The sequence below is a fragment of the Solanum lycopersicum genome, chromosome 2 (genome assembly GCF_036512215.1).
Source record: "Solanum lycopersicum chromosome 2, SLM_r2.1".
Classification (NCBI taxonomy): Eukaryota; Viridiplantae; Streptophyta; class Magnoliopsida; order Solanales; family Solanaceae; genus Solanum; species Solanum lycopersicum.
Window position 1 is genome coordinate 58,002,947 of NC_090801.1, and position 23,042 is coordinate 58,025,988.

The 23,042-nt window shown below is 29.8% G+C and overlaps 2 protein-coding genes across 2 annotated transcripts; one reads left to right on the plus strand and one right to left on the minus strand.

Annotated features, from left to right (window-relative positions):
* Positions 1-849: 849 nt before the first annotated feature.
* Positions 850-6,732, minus strand: LOC101244735 (protein MALE DISCOVERER 2). Its single transcript, XM_010318517.4, has 14 exons — positions 6,212-6,732; positions 5,524-5,989; positions 5,280-5,412; positions 5,049-5,120; positions 4,484-4,627; positions 4,239-4,382; positions 3,068-3,163; positions 2,926-2,978; positions 2,372-2,845; positions 2,060-2,250; positions 1,842-1,974; positions 1,603-1,757; positions 1,339-1,524; positions 850-1,256 (listed from the first exon to the last, which is right to left on the minus strand). The coding sequence occupies exons 2-14, from the start codon at positions 5,636-5,638 to the stop codon at positions 996-998; spliced, it is 2,157 nt and encodes a 718-aa protein (XP_010316819.1). The 5' UTR covers positions 5,639-5,989; positions 6,212-6,732; the 3' UTR covers positions 850-995.
* An 11,477-nt stretch (positions 6,733-18,209) lies between these two features.
* On the plus strand, positions 18,210-22,304 carry LOC101252353 (uncharacterized). Its single transcript, XM_004233011.5, has 7 exons — positions 18,210-18,613; positions 19,944-20,286; positions 20,394-20,470; positions 20,549-20,585; positions 20,701-20,911; positions 21,047-21,353; positions 21,845-22,304. The coding sequence occupies exons 2-7, from the start codon at positions 20,007-20,009 to the stop codon at positions 21,977-21,979; spliced, it is 1,047 nt and encodes a 348-aa protein (XP_004233059.1). The 5' UTR covers positions 18,210-18,613; positions 19,944-20,006; the 3' UTR covers positions 21,980-22,304.
* Positions 22,305-23,042: the final 738 nt, after the last annotated feature.

Here is a 23,042-nt window from a genome sequence, read left to right on the forward strand (position 1 = left end):
TCACTCACTGAAAGTTGAATTTCAAAATTAAAATTTGAAGTCAACTTTAGGATGAAATATATATATTATGTCATTAATTAATGCATCATTTTTCTCATTTACGACTACTACTATTATCAAAAATGACGAGCCAAGTAGCGGAACACTTCACAAAATACTTCGAAAATCGGATGATTCAACTTGAAGAGTTACTGAAACAACTCGTTATTGTACCTAGGGAAACGTCATACGTGAGTTATTGGTGATTAAAATGACGACACATCACAAGAACTACTACACAGCCAAATGGGCCGCAGCTCATGAAGACATCTTAGCATTTTTCACTCCAATGTGGCTTAGTCCTTTAGAAATTGTCTACTCGTGGATCACAGGGTGGAAGCCTTCCATGGCGTTTCGATTAGTCAGTGGCGTTGGAGGAGCGTTTTCTGATGAGGAATTGAAGAATATTGATGGTTTGAGGGTGAAAATTCGTGGAGAGGGAAATGGAGAGGCAACAGGTTGCAATTGGGGATAGAAAAATGGTGGAATTAGCAAGGATTAGAAATGATAATGATGAGTTGGTAGAATTGGCTTTGGAAGGGTAAAGGATGAGTTTAGAAAGGGTTATGAAAATGGCAGATTGTGTTAGGCTTAAAACATTGAAAGGTTTGTTGGAGATATTGAATCCTTTACAGAGTGTTGATTTCTTGGCTGCTATTTCTACTATTCAAATTCAGATGAGGAAAAAGAATGAATTGTTGCCAAATTTAATTAGCTAGTCTCCAGGTTTTATATTGAGAATAGTATCGAAATCCTTTTATTGGGTAGACTAAATTTTTACTCTCTATGTTCTATATTGAGTTGAACCACTAAAAGAATGAACTAATATATATATTTAGAACAGAAAAATGTGTACACAGGACTGGCTGTTTGACATAAAGTGAAGTATATTTCAGGTCATTTATACATAGCAAAGCAACTCTCAACTTACAAAAGTAGACACACTAGTCAATTTATTAAGCTGCCTCGGACGATAGAATCTCAAGTTCAGCCCACCAGAGAGGAGACAGCCTTGGAACTGCAGCATCAGGGGAGATATCAATCGCTTCCCTTAGCTTTTTAATCACTTCTTTTATTGTTGGTCTCTTCCTTGAATCTTCTCCAACACATTCTCTCATTACCTCACACATAACCGTAAGCTCATTATTCTTGAACGATTTCAATTTTGGATCAACTAAGCTCTTCAAATTCTGTCTGTCGTTGATGCATTGCTCCGCCTAAACAAAAGCAGAGAAGAACCGTTTCACTAGTCTCTATATAAGGGTTTTTGAATATAATAGAGTTAGATTGAGATTTTACCCAGCTCAGAAGAGAATCTCGTTCCGTGTAAGGTGATTTTCCAGAAATTACTTCCAGCAACAAAATCCCAAAATTATAGACGTTTGTTTCAGGATCAGAAAGTGGTGGTAGCTCAGAGTTCTCTAGATCACTACTTGAGGACTTCGACTTCACCATTATATCTGACCAGAAAGCAAGCTCTGTAATCTGTGTAAATACAAAAGGATTCTTTTAGTACAAAACGTTTCTGAATTCAATGTGGTTCATATGAAATGAAGCACATACCTTAGCAGCATAATCGTCTGTAAAAAATATGGACTGTGAATTCACATCCGAATGGGATAGAGGAGGATTCAAATTGTGCATGTACTCGAGACAGTATGCTGTTCCCATTATAGCTCGTACCCTTGCAGCCCAGTCAAGAGGTTCAAGTTCATCATCTGAAACAACAAAACATGTAGACTGCATTAATCAAAACGAAATCACACAAATAAATCAGAAACTTGAACTATGAACTAGTTTACCATGCAGATGCTCGTAAAGTGTTCCGTTTGTTGCATACTCAAAGACCATCATCCTTGTGAAAGGTTCATCTTCCTCACAATATCCAATTAGATTAACAAAATTCTTGTGGTTTATCCTTGAGAGTGAATCGATCTAAAAGTAGAAATCTTATAAGTAAAAAAGCTGAGACAACTAGGTTATCTCAACAGAAAGAGTGAGATGGTAATAAGCCACTAACCTTCTTCCTGAAAGCCAATTCAGAACGCTTGGACCAATCTTTCAAAGAATTTATAGCAGTTGACACAACAGCAATCTCTACTCCACTGGATAGAGTTCCTTTGTAGACTGTAAATGTATCTTGATGACAAACTATGTTGCTAAAATCCTCACATGCATTTTCAAGCTCCGTCCTGTTTAGTTTTGGGACCCCTGCAAAATTGATATCACACATAAGACATGAAACAAAAACTATTGTAGGCGTTGAAGATTCGGATTATATCCACCGGAGAAAAATGAATCCAACTGTTGAACAATATTAAATCAAAACTACCTGTAATAAATGCTTTTTGTAACTGGCCACTCAATCCAGTCTTCCAAGGGCGTATTGTTTGTGCAGCTTTGCTCTTGCAGATGAGAATCAGGAACACAAAAATAGCAACCAGAAAAGCCCCAATGCCAATTCCTATATACTTCCATGTACTTCCAGACTTTCCACCAGGTGGGGATTGACTAGCAATTGGCTGTTTAAAAGCACCATTAGAGTGTCCCCCGGGATTTGGAGGCGGGTGATGTTCAGGTGGGGTGCGTGATGGTGTAGTGAAAGGAGGAGGAGGAGCTCCTTCAGTACTTGGCACAGCACGAAATGAACCACTACTTCTGCTGCTTGCAACAGGATGAACAGGTCCCAACGGTTTTCCTCCATTAGCAGGAGCAGCAGCTAAGTTACTGGATTGTTCAGCTAACTTACGGCGTTCAACATTTGCTTGATACTCTACAGCGTGGATATCGTGAGGCCTAGCTGTACCTGCAAAACAAAAGAGAATAAAATACCTCTTTTTGTGTGTGTACAATTCTTTGTAAATCCAATAAAATATTTTCACTCACTTGGTAGGTTGTCAGAGCAGAAGTCTTCCTGAGCATCCAAAAAACGCGGGAACCTTTTAGGAAACAAAAAAATAGCTTCTGAACCGTTAAACTTGTTTAGAAAGCATAAGGTGACAAAAAACTAAAGTATTTAGTTACTTACAGTGTGAAAAAACTAAAATACCATGCTAGCATCCCTTTAATTGGCTTGACAAAGGAGCCTATAGTCTTACATGGCCTCAAACTGCCATGCCAGATGCTGCAAGAAAAAGGCACCAAATTTTCAGAGCGGAGGATGAAACTTAAAAGTGTGTGATTGATAAATAAAACGCAAGTATATTAAAAAGGTAGTCAGTAAGTAGTACTCTGACATAAGTTATAAAGCTAAAGCTGAAGTTACTTAGCCAAGATGATTGTCACCGGGACGAACAGGATAAATTCATGCATATAATTGGTTGAAGTTTTCATGTAGCTAAGGAGGCGTAGGACAATATCCAACTGTTCTTCTATTCATGGGAAAGAGTAACCACATTTCTAGAAATGTCGTCAATGTACAGAATAAACAAATATTATGCAATGGGTCAGTTAGATTTCAACATAAACTGATCTTGATGAATAAGAAGATGTCACAAGACGATGAATCGCAACTTTAGAAACTCTAAAGCCTAACCCCCTCTGAGTATTGTAGCTGCATTGGAGACAGGCCAGAGAAGGGAAGTGAAGAAACTGGCATCCAAGAAACGAGAGGAAGAAATTCTAGATACTAAAGAATATGCAACTACAGCCATCATCCTTGCACCCGTAGCCACAGAATGGTGGAAGATAACTATTACTATAAAATCTCAAGAATACAGCAAAGCGGCAAAGATACTGGAAACATCAAAAAGCAGAAACCCAGATTTCACATGGAAGTCATGAAAGTATCAAGTTATCTACAGCATTGCTTTCGACAATCACCATCATAGTTGCTTCACTGTTTAAGCACAAACTTTTCCGCATTTAATGGCAACCAGCTTCACCATTTAACAGGTAGAGACTTTTAAGGAACAATTGATCTTATACCATCTTCACTTTTAATGGCTAAAGACTTTTCCTTAACTATGGAAAGTTGGAAACCGCTGCTCACAGAAGCAAACAGCCCTAGGCCTAATGTTCCAGATGTCATTCATCATCAAGAGTATGAAAGTAATATATTGGTATATATTCCTCAAATTGCTTGAGTATGGATTTTATGTATTTTCAATAGCGTTTAAAATCGAAACAAGTATGCGACTTTAAAATGTAACAGAGCTGTAAGATGAAGATAAAAGGATCAAAAGTTAAAGGAGTCTTACCAATACCCAAATTTCCTATTTATGCAGCCAGTTCCGGCAACAACACCAGAGTTGAGGTAATCATCAAATTGCAAGTCTGAGAGAAGGTGAAGCCTCCCGATCTCCAAAGGGATCTTCCCTTCGAAGTTATTGTCACAAATCAACCTGGGAAAAAAGTATCAAACACAATTCAAGAGCATTTTGTTAGCAATGTTGTAGCATAAATACATATAACACCATGGAGACACAACAAATTATCAACTTACAAGGTTCTAAGTGATTGCAAATCTCCTATTACTGCTGGAATTCTTCCACTCAAATTGTTATCTCTCATGTCAAGCACTTCCAGCATTCTGAGTCGTCCAAATTCTTTAGGAATAGCACCAAAAAGACGGTTTTCAGAAAGCACACTGTGGAAGAAAAGGATTCAGATGGTGAAACTATGATTACCAGAAATCTACCCAATGCACTTTATGCAATTTTCAACGGAAAAAAAAAAGGCAAAGTTATTCTTTGCCACAATTTCCTGACTAAAAAATATGCTAAACATCCCCTTCATTCCAATGTATATGACACTTTTTATAGAGATATCTCCTAAGCAACAAATGGAAAACTTCGCTGACCAAACATGTAAATTTAGTGCAAGTTCGAATTATATATGCATATGATAGTGTCTACCAAGATCAGGATTATTAGTTCCATGACATAGCCCACTAGATATTGTTTTTAGACTGAAACCAGACTCATGAGAGAATTTTGTGAATAGAAAAAATTCCATCAATGACTCTAACAATCTCAAATGAGAAGCATACAAGTATAGGTGAAGCTTACAGTGATTTTAAGTGAGTGAGATTTCCAAGTTCTGGTGCGAGTTTTCCTTTCAACGAATATCCATGAAGGTCCCTAAATAGAGAACAGACGAATAATTTAATAATATTCGAAGAACACATACAGAAAAAAATCACAACTCAGCGTTAGTACTTTGTTTGTCATTGTCATTTCAACAGGCTAGTCCAAAGCAAAGCAACAGGGGAATTTGGGCATACTTAACAAGGGACTTACAGTATTTGCACTCTACCGTCCATACACTGGACACCAGACCACAAGCACGGGTCACAATGATCTGAATTCCAGTTTTCAAGAATGCCATATGGATCAGAATCCACTTTCACGCGGAATCTCAATAATGCCAATCCTGTTTCTCACACCAACAATAATTAGCAAACAAAAAAATATACCAAACACTATAAACTAGCCAAGATAGAAATACAAAAGCAAAAGAACTGCACTCAAGTATAAGAATTACCTTCCGAATTAAGAGAACAACAACCGCGAATATTCAAAATGATAATCAAAAGAGTGAGATACGACAATTTGATTCCATAAGTGTTCCATCTGCCCCCCATGGCTTGCAGAACCATATGAATCAGTTGTTGAAGCAGTAACCATATCTATCAACAGCCAGGACTCTATACAAAATCGCCAGCTTTCTTGTACAAAATTACTCTCCAAACAATTGAATTCACTCGTAAACATAAACAAGTTGAACAAAAAGGAGAGCAAATACACCACTCTTTTCTTATCACTCAATTTTTACAATGTACTTAAACTATATTGCAAGTTAAAAGAAAAACTATTAACCCTATTGACTCAATCGACAAAATTGGGGTCTCTCATTTTTCTAACTTTCTAAAATTTAGACTATAACAACATCTCCCTCACCAAACACTTCCACAAACTCGATTGATTAATCTCCAAGATTCAATTTTTATCTGGAAAATGAATACACAGAACAGAATTAAATTAGTAAAAATATTTTTCTTGAAAAGGGGTTGATGAAAAACATAAGAACACTTCACAAGCCAAACCATGAAAAACAGAGAGAGAAAAAGAAAAAGACATGATGAGGGAATAACTGAATTTGCAAGCAATCAAAAGAAAAATAAATATTCAAAAACCCCAAAAAATGGTAAAATGTAAAGAGTAAAACTTACCAGATAAGAATGAAATTTTTTTCTGCTTTTTTATTGCAGAACTGGAAAGGACAATTCGTCACATTTCTTGAAAAAAGCCAAAAATCAAATAACTGCAATATGAAAATGCAGGTGGTGGGACAAAAATTTTTTTTTCTTTTTTTTTTTACAAAAAAAAAAAGAAATTACAGGGATTGAAGAAGAAATTTGAAATCACACAAGAAAAAATCAATCTTTTTTTTTTTTTGTAAAAAATAGTGTAATATCTTTCTTTTTCTTTTCTTGACTGCAGTTTGCAGGGTGATTTCAAAACAGGGGCTTCTTTTCGACTATTTTTTTTTCTCAGAAAGATGGTTGAGGAGGAACAAGAGGGAAAATATGGAAAAATGGTGGGAATTTTTTTTTCTCTCTCTTGTTTCTCTCTCTACAACATTTTTTCTCTTTTTTTTTTTTTTTTTGGTTTTGTCTTCCCTGACACAAAGCTACCATCCCGGCCAGCAAAGTCTCCTGTTCTTCTCTTTTCTTTTCTTTTTTTTTTAATTATTTCCGTCATTTTCATTTTCTTTTTAAAATATGTTTTTGTAAAATTATGATAAAGACGGGCCCAGTAGCCAGGTGGATTAACTATAAACTGCCGGCCTGGTGGGCCCCTACATCCGAAGACTCACGGCCGTTGACTGGGTCCCACAAATAAAACGTGCCATCCTGTTATCCTCAGCTTGCTAAATTCTGGAATTAATTTATCTTATAAATTTGAAAGGTGGGATAAAAATAATATCTACTTGGATAAGACTTAAGAGAGAATATTTAGGATTAATGTTGAAATTAAATTTATGCGTTATTAGGTTGTAGCTATATTTCATTTACCACAAGAATCATTTGGTACGGAATAGTAATTTTGATGATTGTTCTAAATTAATTTTGGATAAAAATATATATTAATTGATTGAACATATAAATTTTATTTTTTATATATGGGATAAGATGATACATTTCAAAATTATATTTGAAATTTAATTTGTACAATAAAATTCTCTCAGATAAATTTTACTTTTTGATACATAAAACAAAATCATACTTTTCGGTTTAAGTATCAAACGCCTCTTAATTGTATAAATTAATAAAATATTAACTTTGACTAAGGATATATTCTTTTCATCCCGTATTATTTGTCATGATTTTTATTTTTAGAGTCAAATTATAAAATTTTGACTAACATTTTAAGATGTATTTTTCGTCATATTAATATGCAAAATATTGTAATTTATAGTACTTTTCATATAGTTTTAGAATATCTATTTTTTTTAAAAAAATATTAAATTAATATGATTTAATTTAACTTTGAAATTAGTCAAAATTGACTTTTAGAAAATATAACATGATAAATAATTTTGAACGGAGAAATTATTATATTAGAAATAAGTAATCCTTCTTAAGTTATAACTCATGCGGCAATTTGTTTGACGGTGTAAAAATGAAATATAATTTATATTATCAATTTATATATTAATGTCAGTGAAATTATATACATATATTATAGAAAAATCTATACTATTAAAGGTACAGCTGTAATATTACTAGACAAGGAAATCCGAATTATCATAGACTAATATATTATATATATTATTTTTTCAGACTCAATTTAAATAACACAATAGGAATTTGGAGAAGTATATGTAAATTTTTATACGATTGTTAAATATTTTATGTAATTAATTATTGTGATTTATAATTTACATAATTTTACAATAATGTATATTACTTCTCAATTTATAAAAGTTTACGATTTAACTCTCTTTTTTTTTAGCGGACAATGAATTCTCTTTAAGAAAATAATGATTAAAATTAAAAATTCACAACAGTATTTATAGTAATTGATTTCAAATAAGATGAGTGTTACAATCTTATTAATTATGTATTTCTTCCTTTTATATAATCAGGAGCGTTTTAGTCTGAGTTTGACTTGTACTTGAATTTATAGACTTGAAGCTTGATTTTAAATTTTATTGGGTTTGATTTGGCTTGTCTTTAAATTGATGGCATCAAGTTTGTTGTTGAATTCGATGGTTTTGACTCTGAAACTTATTGAGAAATATTTGAGTGCTTGAATGATTGTAGCTTTTAGAGAAATCTACAGCGTTTGATTCACGAGCTCTCTGTGATCTACTATGTAATGAAGACAAGCACTTTTCGACCAATAAGATTGAAGTTGACATGGCCGCATTTGATTCGTTAGAGATGTGACTTATTCTCATTGGCTGTGATTTGACTAAGTATGTTCTGTCATATTGACATATGAATAACTCTTTTATGTGACTGGAATGTCACGTTATTTAACATGTAATACTAAACTGGACATCTTAGACTTAACAAAAATTGGACTCATAATTTGAAGCTCAAGTCAATGAATTAGCCTGATAAAATTGAGTGCTTGAATATTTGTAGTTTCTTGAAAATATACTATGTATGATCCATGAACTTTTTCTCTGTCTTCTGGTTAAAATTCTGGTCCTTTTTTTCTTTTGAATTATATTTGTGGAATAGAAAATTTGCAATGAAGAAAACTCTCTTTAACCAATAAAACTAAAGTTGACATAACGATATTTGTTTTATCAAAACACGTCACTTATATACGTGACATATTTTTATTGGCTATTGATCTGACTAACCACGTCGTATCATTTAGGCATATGACGTGATTTCATTGACTCTTATATATGACTTAGCGTGCCATGTTATTTGAAATACTATTTCAAATTAGCCCTCTACTACAATAAGATAATATCTTAAATTTAACAAATTGGATTCGTCATTTAAAGTTCAAATCAATGAATTAGCCTGAACGGTTTCATGTAATTTGAAGGAGTAATACTTTTACTTAGACTAAGATAATTAACGTTCTTGAATTTAATATAATTCAACTTTCTTATAAAATAAAAAATTTGATTACCACGTTCTCTTTCGTCCGTTACTACTTCCCTATCTAATTGGAAAAACTTCTAATACAATTGAGTAAGCTAGGTCTTTGAGGAGAAAAAATAAGATGAGGGGAAAAAATAAATTCTTCATGAGTTTCTCCTACGTTTGGATTATTTGGGATATTCTCTAGTCAAAAATCAAAGTGGACTACTATAATATTGTCCTTAATTAATAACAAGAATGATTGGCGTATCATTAACGCCTAAGAATCATGTGAAGTAACTTCTACGAAATATATGGATCAACCGTTGTCTCGTATAAAACATAAAAGTATTATTCCTAATATGTAGAATCTTGTTTGGTACGTGAGATAAAAATAATATAATTCAGAATAGATTTTAAAATCATTCCAGGTAGATATTATTGTGTATCTCTGAATGAGCTTATATATGTACGTATCACATGCACATATACCAGCTAATGTGAGAGTATATATATACGTATCGCATGCATGTATGCCTGCTAGCGTATGCGTATATCAGTACATTTATGTGATCTTTTGTCCCAAAAATAATTGCTAGAATGCTGTGTTTTGGATAACTCAATAATATCACCTCAATTTGTTATTAGGGATATAAATAGTGTTGTTTATGAAAAATCCTCAAATACCAATTTCAGGCCATCCATCATGAAACGTAATTAGGCCCAAATTATTTGATTGAATATGATTGGGCCTTATCTCGAACCATCAAATACTACTCTATAAGAAAACACTTTTTCTTTTAAGTATTTAGTTTCATGTTTTATTTTTCTTTTATGTATTTAGTTTCATTGTTCGTTGGATTGTCAACTACTAATACTAATTTTTGTTATCAAGATTCTCAAATTTGTGGGAACCGATAGAGAGAGAGCTTGTTATTTGTTAATTCTCTAATTTTGGTGCACAATTAGAAAATCATAAAAGGGTGCGTTTGGTTCAATTTTCTTATTTTTAGTTTGGTCAATTCTTTTGTAAAAAAATGTTTTTTCTAGATACGTTCCTTAAAAATGAAGAAAATGACTTACTTAATGAAAGTAGATACAATAAACTTCGAAAGTGACATTTTATGCATAATAATCGTCTCCTCTGATCCACCCTCCAACTCATCCCATCTAACCTTTCATAATATTTGTCTAAATTATATATAAATATCTTGAAATAATATCTTTAGTCAACATATGAACGCAAATTAAAAAAATGGCGTGATAAAAAACTTACTTATTTTCTAACTCATCCCATCCCGACCACTTATGTTCCTATTTTATCCGACCTCTCACAATATTTATCTAGATAATATAAATATCTTAAAATAATATCTTTTGTCTACGTGTAAACGTATATTAAAAAAATGTTATGATTAAAAATTTACTTATTTTCTAAAAAATACCTACTTTTTTCTTTTACCGAACACATCCTTTCGTGTTTAGAGAACTCAAATCTCTGAATTTGTTGGTGAGGTTCAAAGATTTTAGGGATATAGTAATAATAATTGATTATAGGGACTTTTAATTGATCAGTGGAAAAATATATAGAGTTGATATATCATTCATTATAAAGTGACTCATATATATCCTTATCGCTATATGATCGATTCACATATACCCTATCATTACGAAAGTGACTCACATTATATCATTACCGTTACCAAAGTGAAATTTTTTATTTTTAATTATAATTATGTATTTAATCTTTTTTTCACACAAATTATATCTTGACATATATACCACTACCATTATCAAAGTGAGAAAGTTAATTTTTATTTTTTATTTTTATTTAAATCACGTATTTGATCTTTTGTCACACAAATTATATCTTGACCTCTTTGATTGTTGTTATTGATTTTTTTTTCTTATTTTATTTTTCTTTCGGTGTAAAAATAAGAGAAATAAAAAAGAAAAAATCTGAATTAAAAAAAATTAGAAAGATAAAAAAAAATGCGGCTATATTGTAGTTTAATTTTTATATTTGCGAAAAAAATATTTGGGACATCTATAATAAATTATATAAAAAATAAGTGAAAAAAATTTAAATCATTAAAATAATAAATTCAAATTAGTCAATGAATAAAAATAGTTTAAAAAAACAACCATACCACTATTTGTTTTTAAAATTTAATAAAAATATAATTTAAAATTATTTTTTCATTCTATTAGAAAAATTGATATTTATATGAGTCATTTATATAACAATTGAGATATATAAATCACTTTTATAATGATAAATATATCAACTCTAACTAGCAAAATTAAGAGCTATGTCAAACCTTTTTGTGTTGGATTATATATTTCACTGTATTATGTAATACCTCCAACTTTATGGCTATTCTTTGTTTTATTGTGAAGTAATGCGAAAATTAAGAAAAAATCACAATCCTCATTATTATTTTTCCAAATATGATATTTCTTGGCCTGATTTCGGGCGGAAATGAGAGCAGAAGCAAAATCAGGATTAATAATATTGAGTTTTAAATTTCGTTAATAATTTTTAATTAATTTTATTAGAGATTTACAAATTAATATAAATATAAGTTTGATTAACTTTTTAGTATAAATACAGAATCACTAAAAAGCTAATGGATTCATTTATATTCATAAATTTCACCTAGTTCCGCCTCTAAATGAGTAAGAGAAGAGTAAATGAAAAATGAAAAAATATTTTAAGTTGTAGTACGATATAATAATAATATTATTATTAATTAGTTGAGTTTACCAAACACATGCGAATATAATTGCATCTTAAATTTGTATAAATGATAGTAGCAATATTAACATAGTTGTAATCATTAATTCTTTTTAATTTCTTCCTTACAACTAGCTGCTAACTTTAGGCATTACCTACTAGTATTAGTTAGGTCGCTATATATGTATTGACTGAAAAGTACTGTCAAATGTCAAAACATTTTTTTGAGATGGGGAGGGCCACCCTTGTATGTATTTTCTACTTGTTCTCACTCTTTAGGTTTATTTTTTCCTTTATAATTGACTAATCGTAATGTTTGGATTGCAAATCTGACCGTATCTGACAATTAATTACATGAACTATTTGTTATCTTTCATCGTTATATGGATATTGACCGATACAATTCACTAAGAATTTAAAACGAATTAGATAGAAATGAGGTATTCAATAAATTATTTTTTAAAACTAAATACTAAACATTAATGAATTAATAATAATGAGGTAAAATAATAATGTCAATTAATTTTTTTAATAGATGTGATGATAAGTCCAAATATAGCAAAATATATATATATATATATATATGGAGGAAGTAACATTTTTACCTTTGTAAGATTTTAAAGTTTTGAACTTGAAGGCTGAAGACTCCTAATTCTTAACACACACCACTAATTGTAATTACTAGGCAACACCTTGAGTACATTATTGGCCTCAACATTAGATGAATTCATTTAATTAAAATTCCACCCCCCACCCCTTCCTTCTGGTCCCACACACCAATGACTTCCAAATAAAGCACGCATTAATGAACGGTATATGAAGAATTTTCACATTATAATTAGTAAAAGCAAGTTAAATTCAATTAATTGTAACTTATGAATATCGAGTACTTTCTTCGTTTTAATTTTTTTTTATCTAGTTTGACTTGGAAGAAAATTTAAAAAAAAAGGAAGAAAATCTTTTTAATTTGTGATTTTAATTAAAGTTATGTTAAATTTATCAAAATACTTTTTAATCTTGTGGTTTTAGGTATAGCACGTAGCGAATTAAAATTAAAATATTATCAAAAAAGAAAAAAAATATTTTTTGAAACAGGTTAGAAATGAAATGAAATTATTCTTTTTAAACGAAGGAAGCGATATATATGAATTATTAATCTAAAAACCTTTTAGTAACCTAACCTACAAATTATAAGTTACCTTATAGATAATCAATGGGAAACTACCTCAACTCCCATGCATAAGACAAAATATCAAGTATAGTTTAAACTGTTAAATTTGGGTAGGGTTTCCAATTCGCTATTTTTAAAAAAATTCCCTTAGATGATTGACTTTGAAGAAACCTTACCCCAAAACACGAACCAGGCTCGTGTAAGTTGCTTTTAAGTAAAGACAGAGAAACACTTATTGAATTAAAAACCTTCCTCACTCAAGGAAGGAAAAATCTTGTTTTATTAATTCAACTATAAGATTTTGTGATTACAACTCAATAATCAAAAGTCTTATCTCTACTATTCCCTCGATTGACTCCAATCGATCTCTCCAAAAGGCCAAACCCACCTTTTGTTACAACTCTTACTAACACTCAACCCTACAAAGAGCCAAACCCACCCTTTGTACAATAAACTGTAAACTACAATTAAGAACAAAAACAAGACAAATAGTTCTACACGATAAAATCTTCTTACTCAAGAATGTTTTAAACATAGTAATCCTATCAATCTTGAAGACTTCAATTTGATGAATAATTCTCCCTTGTTCTCTGCGTGAAGTCGTCGTATTCTTCATACGCGTCTTCTTCTTCTTATAGAGTTCCTTTTTCCTTCAGTCCTTATCAGATAAGGTAAGGAAGTTATTATTAAACAAGGATTCCCTTTTAAAGTACAATCCTTATTATATACAACTTCCTTCCTTAATAATATATTTAAGGTTTTCCTTATTTGTATCAACTTATACCTTTAATATATTATTTTTTGCTTTGACAAATAACTCTATTTTCTTGATTACTTGGCTGACCCATTTTACTCGATCTTGGCTTCTTTTGCTGCGTACATTTGCTATTGATTATTTGTGCTTCTTGTCTATCATCAAAACATGAATTATCGATTCCATCATATTCTATCAGACTTGTTCAATGATCAACATTTGCCTCCAACCCTTTTCCACAGAAGATATATATCATATCGTAACATATTCTATAAACATTTCCATTATAGTTTAGATTAAAAAAACTTATACACATAATACTTTAAATAAGAAATTAAATAAATAAAAAACTAAAGATATTTTAGGTATATTTTTTGAACCCTTCCCTTTTCTGATTATTTAATACAACGAACATTACATAAAAATCATATCAAGCCATTTAAGTGTCGCAAATTTGAACTGTTCTCTTTATGTCAATATAATCATTGATTTTTTCTCTAATTAGAAATGAAAGTAAAAATAATAAAAAAATATATATAGGAGGTTGATAAAAAAAGTTTAGGCCATTAAACTTATTTTCATGAATGCATAAAATATATATTTTGGTTATTTCTCTTTTGTAACACGTTGAGCTTATTCTCTTTTCCCACGTACGTACTGAGGTCTTTTTAATTTGTTTATAGTACTAGCCAGTATTAAATCAATATTAGTATGTGTTTGGTTTTGAAGATTTATTAAGTAGAAGCTGACAACTGGACTTTACCAAGATTTTTATTACAACTTATATTCTCTGAAAAAAAATATTTTAAGTCTTGTCAAAGTGCATAATATTTAAAAATTGGAGGCTGGTAATTAAATATGTGATGGCACCATATTCTCTTCTACTATTTGCAAATCTAATCCATTAAATATGAAAGAATAAAGAATAGAAATGAAACACAAAAATAGTTAAAAATTTTAAATACAATATAGTTTGCATCAAAATTTGACTGCTGCATGCGTTGTCAGTCTATCAAGATTTGCATGTCGATTTAGGGGGTGCAATTAAACTAGATTAATAGTAGAAGTGGTTAAATTTAGAAGCGGATCAATTGGCTTAATTATAATATTTTTAGATTGTTTACGTGTTTAGTAAACATTGAAGTAATTATAAGAGCGATTTTACTAGTTAAAGTTAGTCAAAAATCATAAGTTGGTTATTCTATTTAGGCTCATAAACTTAATGGCTAATCAAACTTTTTGCACTATTTCTATTTTTATTCACAATTTTTATTCTCTTAATTGTCAAATAACTTACACACATAGATCTTCACTTTGTATCTATTGTTCCTCTTTTTCTTTGCAAATATATTTTTCAATATTTATAATACCAAAATTGCTAATTATAAAATTAATTTCAACACTTATTACTCAACTATTTCAAACTGGCTCTTTTAAGTACTATTTGTCCTTTGTGTATTGAATTACTTTAATTTTCTGCTTTAATTTAAGTTGCGCGCATTTCATTTGCCAAGAAGAAAAAGTTAGTTGTTTAAAAGACTTGAATAGCGCTACAATTTAGCATTTAAAAGAGTTTAACTATAATAAACATAATACTCATTGTTCCTAAATGATTGTGCATTTTTTCTTTTTTAATTATCTCTAATTACTTGTCCATTTGATAAATTAAAAAAGTGCAATATTTTTTATTTGTTCAAAGGTAGATTTTTTTTAAAATCTTAAGTTTTTTAAATTCACCCGCTTCATAATTAATAAAGATTATATGATAAACTTATCATGTTAATAATTTTTCTTTAATATGTGTGTCAATTCAAAAATAAATAAGTAATTAGAGATCGCAGAAGTATAGGTTAACATATCAGATTACAATAATTCTAAATCTTGATCATGTCCTGATGATTTTAGCTTACACAAGCATTGGCGGCTGTTTTATAATAAGTGGGTCAATTTGAATAATAAATTTTCTAACTTTATATTAGTTTGATTTTTTGTCTCAATTAACCTTGTCTTATCCTTGCTAGTGATCTAATTAACGTGGATGCAGTCGGCATATATATGAAAAAAATAATTAGTGGATGGCAAAAGTCAAGGTTTTTACATCTTCTTTGATTACATGCAACTGTCCCACCAAAAATTGACTAATTCATATAATTTCACCCACCCCTTGTACCCTACACAACTCTCAAATTCCTTCTTCAATTAATGTTAGCAAATAAACTATCTTAAAAGGCTACATATATAAGTTGTTATGTCTATACTAGAGATTAAAGAAAGACTTGACCATCGAGAGCAAGTACAAGAAATATGAGAAAAGGTGGGGTGGGGTGGGGTGGGGGAGGGGTGATTTTGAAAAAAATAACTTAGCCGTATAGTTTGGTGAAAATTGAGATTAATTTTTTCAAGATAAACTATATTATATAGTAAAATTAAGGTTCCTTATTCACAAGTAGTATAAGTATTTATAAATAATAAGATGAATTTCAAAATTAATAATTTCAGATGTGGAATTTTAGAAACTCTATGTATTCAAAATAGGGGGATGCAAACTTAAATATTGTTGAATATTGCGACAAAGAATACGACATGACACTATGTGAACATAAAAAGGTTATTTGATACAGTATATAAGAATAATAATGAATGGATTGATTATTTAAAATTTATATGTTATGATAACTCATATTGAAATTATTTTTAAATCTGATATATTAAAAATGAATTTTTAATCATATTTGTTCATATATTAATAACTCTTGTATTGTCAATATCATGATTTACTAAGTTACACATAAATTGAAGTTCAATCCTATTTAACAAAGGATCAAATAATATCATAACTAATTAAATACATAAATTATTATTTCACTCCAAGAAATATTGGATTCTCTTTTGGATAGATTTGACTTTCCTTACCTAATAACATCTTAATTAATCTACCATTTACGAATAAAAAATATGAGCATCTCAATAGACAATATATCCTACCAAATGACACACACATATATATATGCTAAATATGAAGTTTAATGAAGAAGAAACAAACTTTTAAAACAGTTAGTTTTCGTAGATATATATGTGATTATATATTATTTTATCAAAATTAAAAGTTTAAAGTTTAATTATTTACAAAAATATACAAATACTCTGATAATTATTTTGTGAGTAGTACTCCACAAATCATTAAATTACTATAAATTTTCTAATATTTGACTACATGACATTGGATTATTTAGTGGCAAGTTTGTTTATTTTCTTAATTATTATATTTCCAATAGCAATCATGGCTAGAATTAATCACATTTTTGACCTACCTATACTTTTAGGCAGCTAGCTAGATAGTTCGTGAAGATCCTGGCCGCATGTTTAAGTAATTAGAATTTGTTGGAAGAGAAAATTAACCAATTTTATCTTTAAAATAAAGAATAAAAATTTGTGTAGAGAAATGAATAACAGTTTTGATTTGAACATTGTCCTAATTAAATCATAAAAAAAGTTGACGCGTGCGCTATATATTGAGATAAAAAACTATTTGATAAATCATGAATTCAATAATAAAAATAACAGGTTAAAAAACATCCTCATGATAATACATATAAATTGTAATTTTTTGCTTTCCAGTATAAAGATATCATGTGTTTAATTTCACGTTGTCTAACATATAAAAGTATCTCTTTATTAAATTACAACATATATTATAATAATAAATACCAAAATCAAACTAAGCCAGTCCAAAATCAGACTAATCCAAATTCTCAAGAGATTGATAATTACACACAAGAGACACCATCGTCAAGTAAATAAATAAATAATAATAATAGTAATAATAATAATAAATACTGCCTTTGTCTCAATTTATAGGGACACGTTCTATTTCTTGAGAGTCAAATAGTTTAAGTTTGATCGTGATTTTGTACATGAAATCTTTAAAAAAATTAAAATCGAAATATATATATTTGTAAATCATGTAAAAAATAATTTAAGTTACAATAATTAATATTCAAATGATATATGAAAAAATTACAATTAAATATAAATTTTTTAAATTTTAAAATCTAAAATATATCAAGTAAATTAAAATAGAGAAAATAAAGTAATTATTTGGACAATTGCCATATGAATACGACTTTTAGCTGAAATAGAAAAAAACATAACAAAATAAGAATTATTTTAGTTTACAACTTTACATTACATTCAAAATGTAAAGTCCTCAACAAAGGTCAAACTAAAAGATATATATAATCACATGAGAAGGTATAGCACAACTGTCTAAAAAAGATTTTTACAGATTATAAAATAACTTTTCGGCAAAGTCACATGATATAATAAGTTCAACCAAAACGAAGGACCAGTCGTCTCATCTATATCCATAATAATAATAATAATAATTTATTTATTAATATATAAATGTCAGAATTATTGCACTATAATGAGCATCAAGTGGACTCATGTGTCTTACGTCCAAGCTTCTAATTTTCTTATTAAAATTAAATGTATTCATTTTGGCATTTAATCTAAGTAAAAGAAAGTCATTGGCATTGAAAATTAATTCCATTGTTAAATGATACAAAAACCTCCCAACTCCCAAAAAGAAAACAATACCTTCTTCTCCCATCCATATACCCCACTACCAAAGAAAAATCTCTTGTCTTCTCATATATATATTTTTTCAGTGGGAGAATAATGATTCATATATATATCTAGTTGATCTGATCATCGATCAAACTTGTTTGAAACTGAGACATATCTATTATTGTTACGTTGCCAAATTAGGGTACATTTGACTCCATCTTCAGCAAGTGATCCATCGATTGTCTATAGAAGTTTAATTATTTGGAGACTAAGGACAGCAGCTGATTGATGGTTTGTATCTAGAAAAAACTTTTTTTTTTTAATTTTATCTTGATTAATTAGGAATATAAATTACTAGTTCTATTTAATTACCTAGTTTGGTATTAAAATTGTTTCTTCTCCTTTATGTTCTTTAGTTCTTTTATCTTTTCCATGTGCTTGGTGGTAATTGTTTTTTCTTAATTTCTTTTGAACAAATTTTCTCTATTTTGTTATCTTGACAGTACTATGTAAGAATTTGATTAAAATCGATAATTTTTTCTCTTAACTTTAGATTAGCTAGACTTCTTGATGCAAAGAGATGTATTCTAATATGGTTTCAGCACAAACATAAGCATTTTATGAAAATTAGGGATTATGTGAAAAAAACTAGGGTTAATCAATTTAATTATATACCTACTCCTTTTCTTTCCTCTTATACATATGTTGTTGTAAAAGGGAATCTTGATGTTATTTGATGAAACTTAGAAGTTTAAGCTGTAGAAACAACTATTCAGAATAAAATAGATCCTTCTGGTCTGATCCTTCTTCTAACATCTATTCGTTTTTTGGGTGGTTTAGTGCAAAGTTAAAGTTTCCTAGTATTTAGGATAATAAACAAGAATAAATGTCGTTGGATTTTAAAATCATCACGAAAAACTCCAAGATTTTTAATTTTTGTAAACCCCCCAGGTCCCATAAAAGAAACCTGCCAGCTTCAACAGTCTTTATTTGACTGAAAATTTCTTTATGTCATGTATCTACTACTTCCATAGGAAATAATATAAAACACTAGCAATATAAATTACCATTAAATTCTAGTAGCAGATATTTGCCGTTTACAATCTTCAAATTTTCCAACTAGCAGTTGATACTGTCAGAATTATATATTTTGTACCACTGGCAAAGAGTACAATATTGTTATTGCACACACAGACACACACACAAAAAAAAAAAAAAAAACAGACTGTAACTAAGTACAAAACATTGTAAAAATTAAATATGTTAGATTCTATAGTTGTTATTATTATTTAATAAGAGTATATATTATAGTCAGTTACCAGTAGAGTAATGTTGGGACAAAATCAAGAATATCATCTACAACCCGGCCCCCCCTTTAATTTCTTCAATAAAGAAAACAACACTACAATATATATGAATACACACATACACATACACATAACACATGCACATACACATACACATACATACCTATCTAGAAAACAAATTGCATGTACCAAGTTTTTTTTTAATTTACATATCTTTTACGTACAAAGAGATTCGATGGTTCGCGGGATTCTCTATTGTAGATAGTTCAATCATGTATTTTAGTATATATTGTAATGAATGTTACACAATGCAGGGTTGTTACTGATCAATTGCATTTGCATTATTAAATTGAGTAAGACAAGACGTATAATTAGTCATGGAGGAAAATAATTCAGTGGAATATATTATGGAAAATGCATCTTCTTCATCCATTAATCTGAATGAAGACAACAAAGGGAAACTCGAAGAGGAAGAAGAAGTGATTGAGGTGGAAGATAGTAATGAGAAAGAAATTGAAGGGAATTATAATACAAGTAGTGATGTTGAAAAGAAAAATGTAAGGCAATATGTTCGATCAAAATTGCCAAGGCTACGTTGGACTCCAGACCTTCATCGTTCTTTTGTTCATGCTATTGAAAGACTTGGTGGTCAAGAAAGTAAGTCTCTATATCTATACTGTCACGTCAACTAAAAGATAACTAGATATATATATTCGAGAAATATTTATTTAATGTTTAAGGATGAAGTTTTTTTATTTTTTCAGGAGCCACACCTAAGTTGGTTCTACAAATGATGAACGTGAGAGGTTTAAGTATTGCTCATGTAAAAAGTCATCTACAGGTAGTCATATTGAAATATTTATATTAATTTGATGTTTTGTTCTTAATGTAATTAATATAAGTTACTTATTTGATCTAGATGTATCGAAGCAAGAAACTTGATGAATCTGGACAAGGTACTACATTTATTTTCTAATTTTCGAATTCTTATTCCTTTCAACATCAATACTTTTTTTGTTTCTCACCTGGTGTCTGGAACCCTGACTATATTAATGGTATTTCATTTGACAGTGTTAGGGCATGGTAATAATAGGTCCATAATGCAAGGAAGAAGCTATTTCTTTAGAAGCCACTTAGGTGGTCAAAGATATAACCCTATACAAGATTTCAAGATGAAGAATGGTGCTATTGTGTTAGCAAGGAATTTTAACTATGATAACCATGCACTTAAATCCCATTCCTTTTCAAGACCCTCATATCAGGCCAAAAACATATTTTCCAGGTACAATATAACTAACTTTACTTATATATATTGCTTCGGAACGCTAAATTTGATAACTACTAATTTATCGTAGCTATTTAAATATGGGTCAAGTAAAATGAAACGAACGAGTAAGAATTTAATTAATGTATATAGGTACTTGTCATGGTCTTCCGATAATCAAGGAGGTTTAGTTAATAGCAAGTTTCAAAAAGGGGAAGATTTGTTGAGAGTGAAGAGCTGGCAAACACCAAGACAAGTAGTAATTGAACAAAATGGAGTTATGCCAATAAGGTCAACCCAATTTCTTGAACAGAAAAAGTTTATCCCAAATCAGTGGGAGGAGAAAACAGCTAAAAACTCCCATTTTTTGCTTCAACAAAATTTGGGACAACCATTTTCCAAGTGGAACTGCAGAAACAATGCCCTTGATCAAAATCTCGTGACACCTTGCAGGATCGAGGTAAAAATATGACTCGTGTCTATTTATTAGCTTAATCTATTTTAACATAAAAATTTCATGAAGTATCTTAGTTAACATGTATCCATTTTTTTAAAAAAAGAATCGCAAATATTTACTATGAAACATCTTCAAATATGTGGTGTTTAAAAGATACCATTGACTTTTGCTATTTAGTTATTTATATCGGTTGTTCAAGTAAAAGTTATTGAATTATAGTCATCTGAAACTTCAAACATCACATCTATAAATTTTGTATCGAAGTAGTAGACTCGTAAATTACTCATTTTATGGGTATGACTTAATGGTGGTACTCCTTATGTTAACTTGGACGCATTTTAAACAACCTAATTCAGTTCATCTAAAAGTTTGGGAGGGGTCCGGGCCTTTTTTGTCCTTTCTCTAAATATGACCTTCACGGCCATATTGACTCATGAAATATCTTGTCAAAATTAATACGACATTATAGTTTAATGGTAATTTTGACTTTGCAGATGAAAGAAGACAAGAATGGGTTTGAGGAAAAAGAATGGTTACCTGATTTGCAACTAAGATTAAGCAGAAGCTCAGATGACAAGAATGAGAAGAGGATGGATCAATCAGATATAAACACAATGCTTTCTCTTTAGCTTCCTACTTAATAAATTAGCTAGAGTGCTTAAACATACAAAAGTTTTATTATTAATTAGGTTGTTAATTATTGTTTAGTGATAGCAGCCTAGGTAGGAGGGTGAGTACTTGACATCTGACCAAGCAATTAATTAACATTAATTAATTGGAGTCAGATCTCCTAAGTACTTGCTTTATAGGCCGCATCCAATTACCATACACTTTGAGTTGCTCTCTCATTCTTAATTTTTCTTTGTTATATATTTACGATGGACTAATTATCTTGCTACACGTATTTAATATGAGTGGGAATATTCTCTTTTCTTCAGAAAGTAAAACCAAAAATTATATATTTGTAGTTATTTTTACCAGAACAAATCATGTCAATTCTAAAGTAGCATGTTGTAATTAAGAAAAATTGAGAATATAATGATCATTAAAAGCTTTAAAATCGGAATTGTACTCTTTCTCGACGTACAAAATAAGAGAAATAATGTAAAGACATAAGCAATAATTTTTAGCTTCCTTGACTTGCTAATTGAAAAAAATGTAATATAAGTACGTACCACTCTGCAACACTCTGACAGTGTTATTGGGCTGGACAGAATATAAAGGGAAGAGTGGTAAGAGAGAAACAACACGTGTGGATATGATAAATAATTTTTACCGATAATAAATATGCACAATAATAAAAAATGTTTTTAGCGGTATTAGTAAATTGTTATTGGATCTAGTGTCGCTATAAATTTTAAGAATATTTATAAATTAATGAGTGTTAATTGTTTTAAAATATATATATATGTATAGCGGCAATTAAGATAATACTACAAAGATCATTTTTAGAGTAGTGTAGTCTTCTTTCTCTTAACTTAAATGATGAAATGAGGATATTCTTCTTCTTCTTTTTTTTTCCCGATCAAATGTGGATTCATATAGCTAATCTTGACTTATTTAAGACTGGCATAGTTATTATTTTTGTAGTTTGCTTTGTCTTCTCTAGCTCTCTTTCGTTCTTTCTTTCTTTCAATCTAAGGTATTGGTAAATTGTGAAGTTGAGTAATGTATTTTTTATTTAAGTGTATA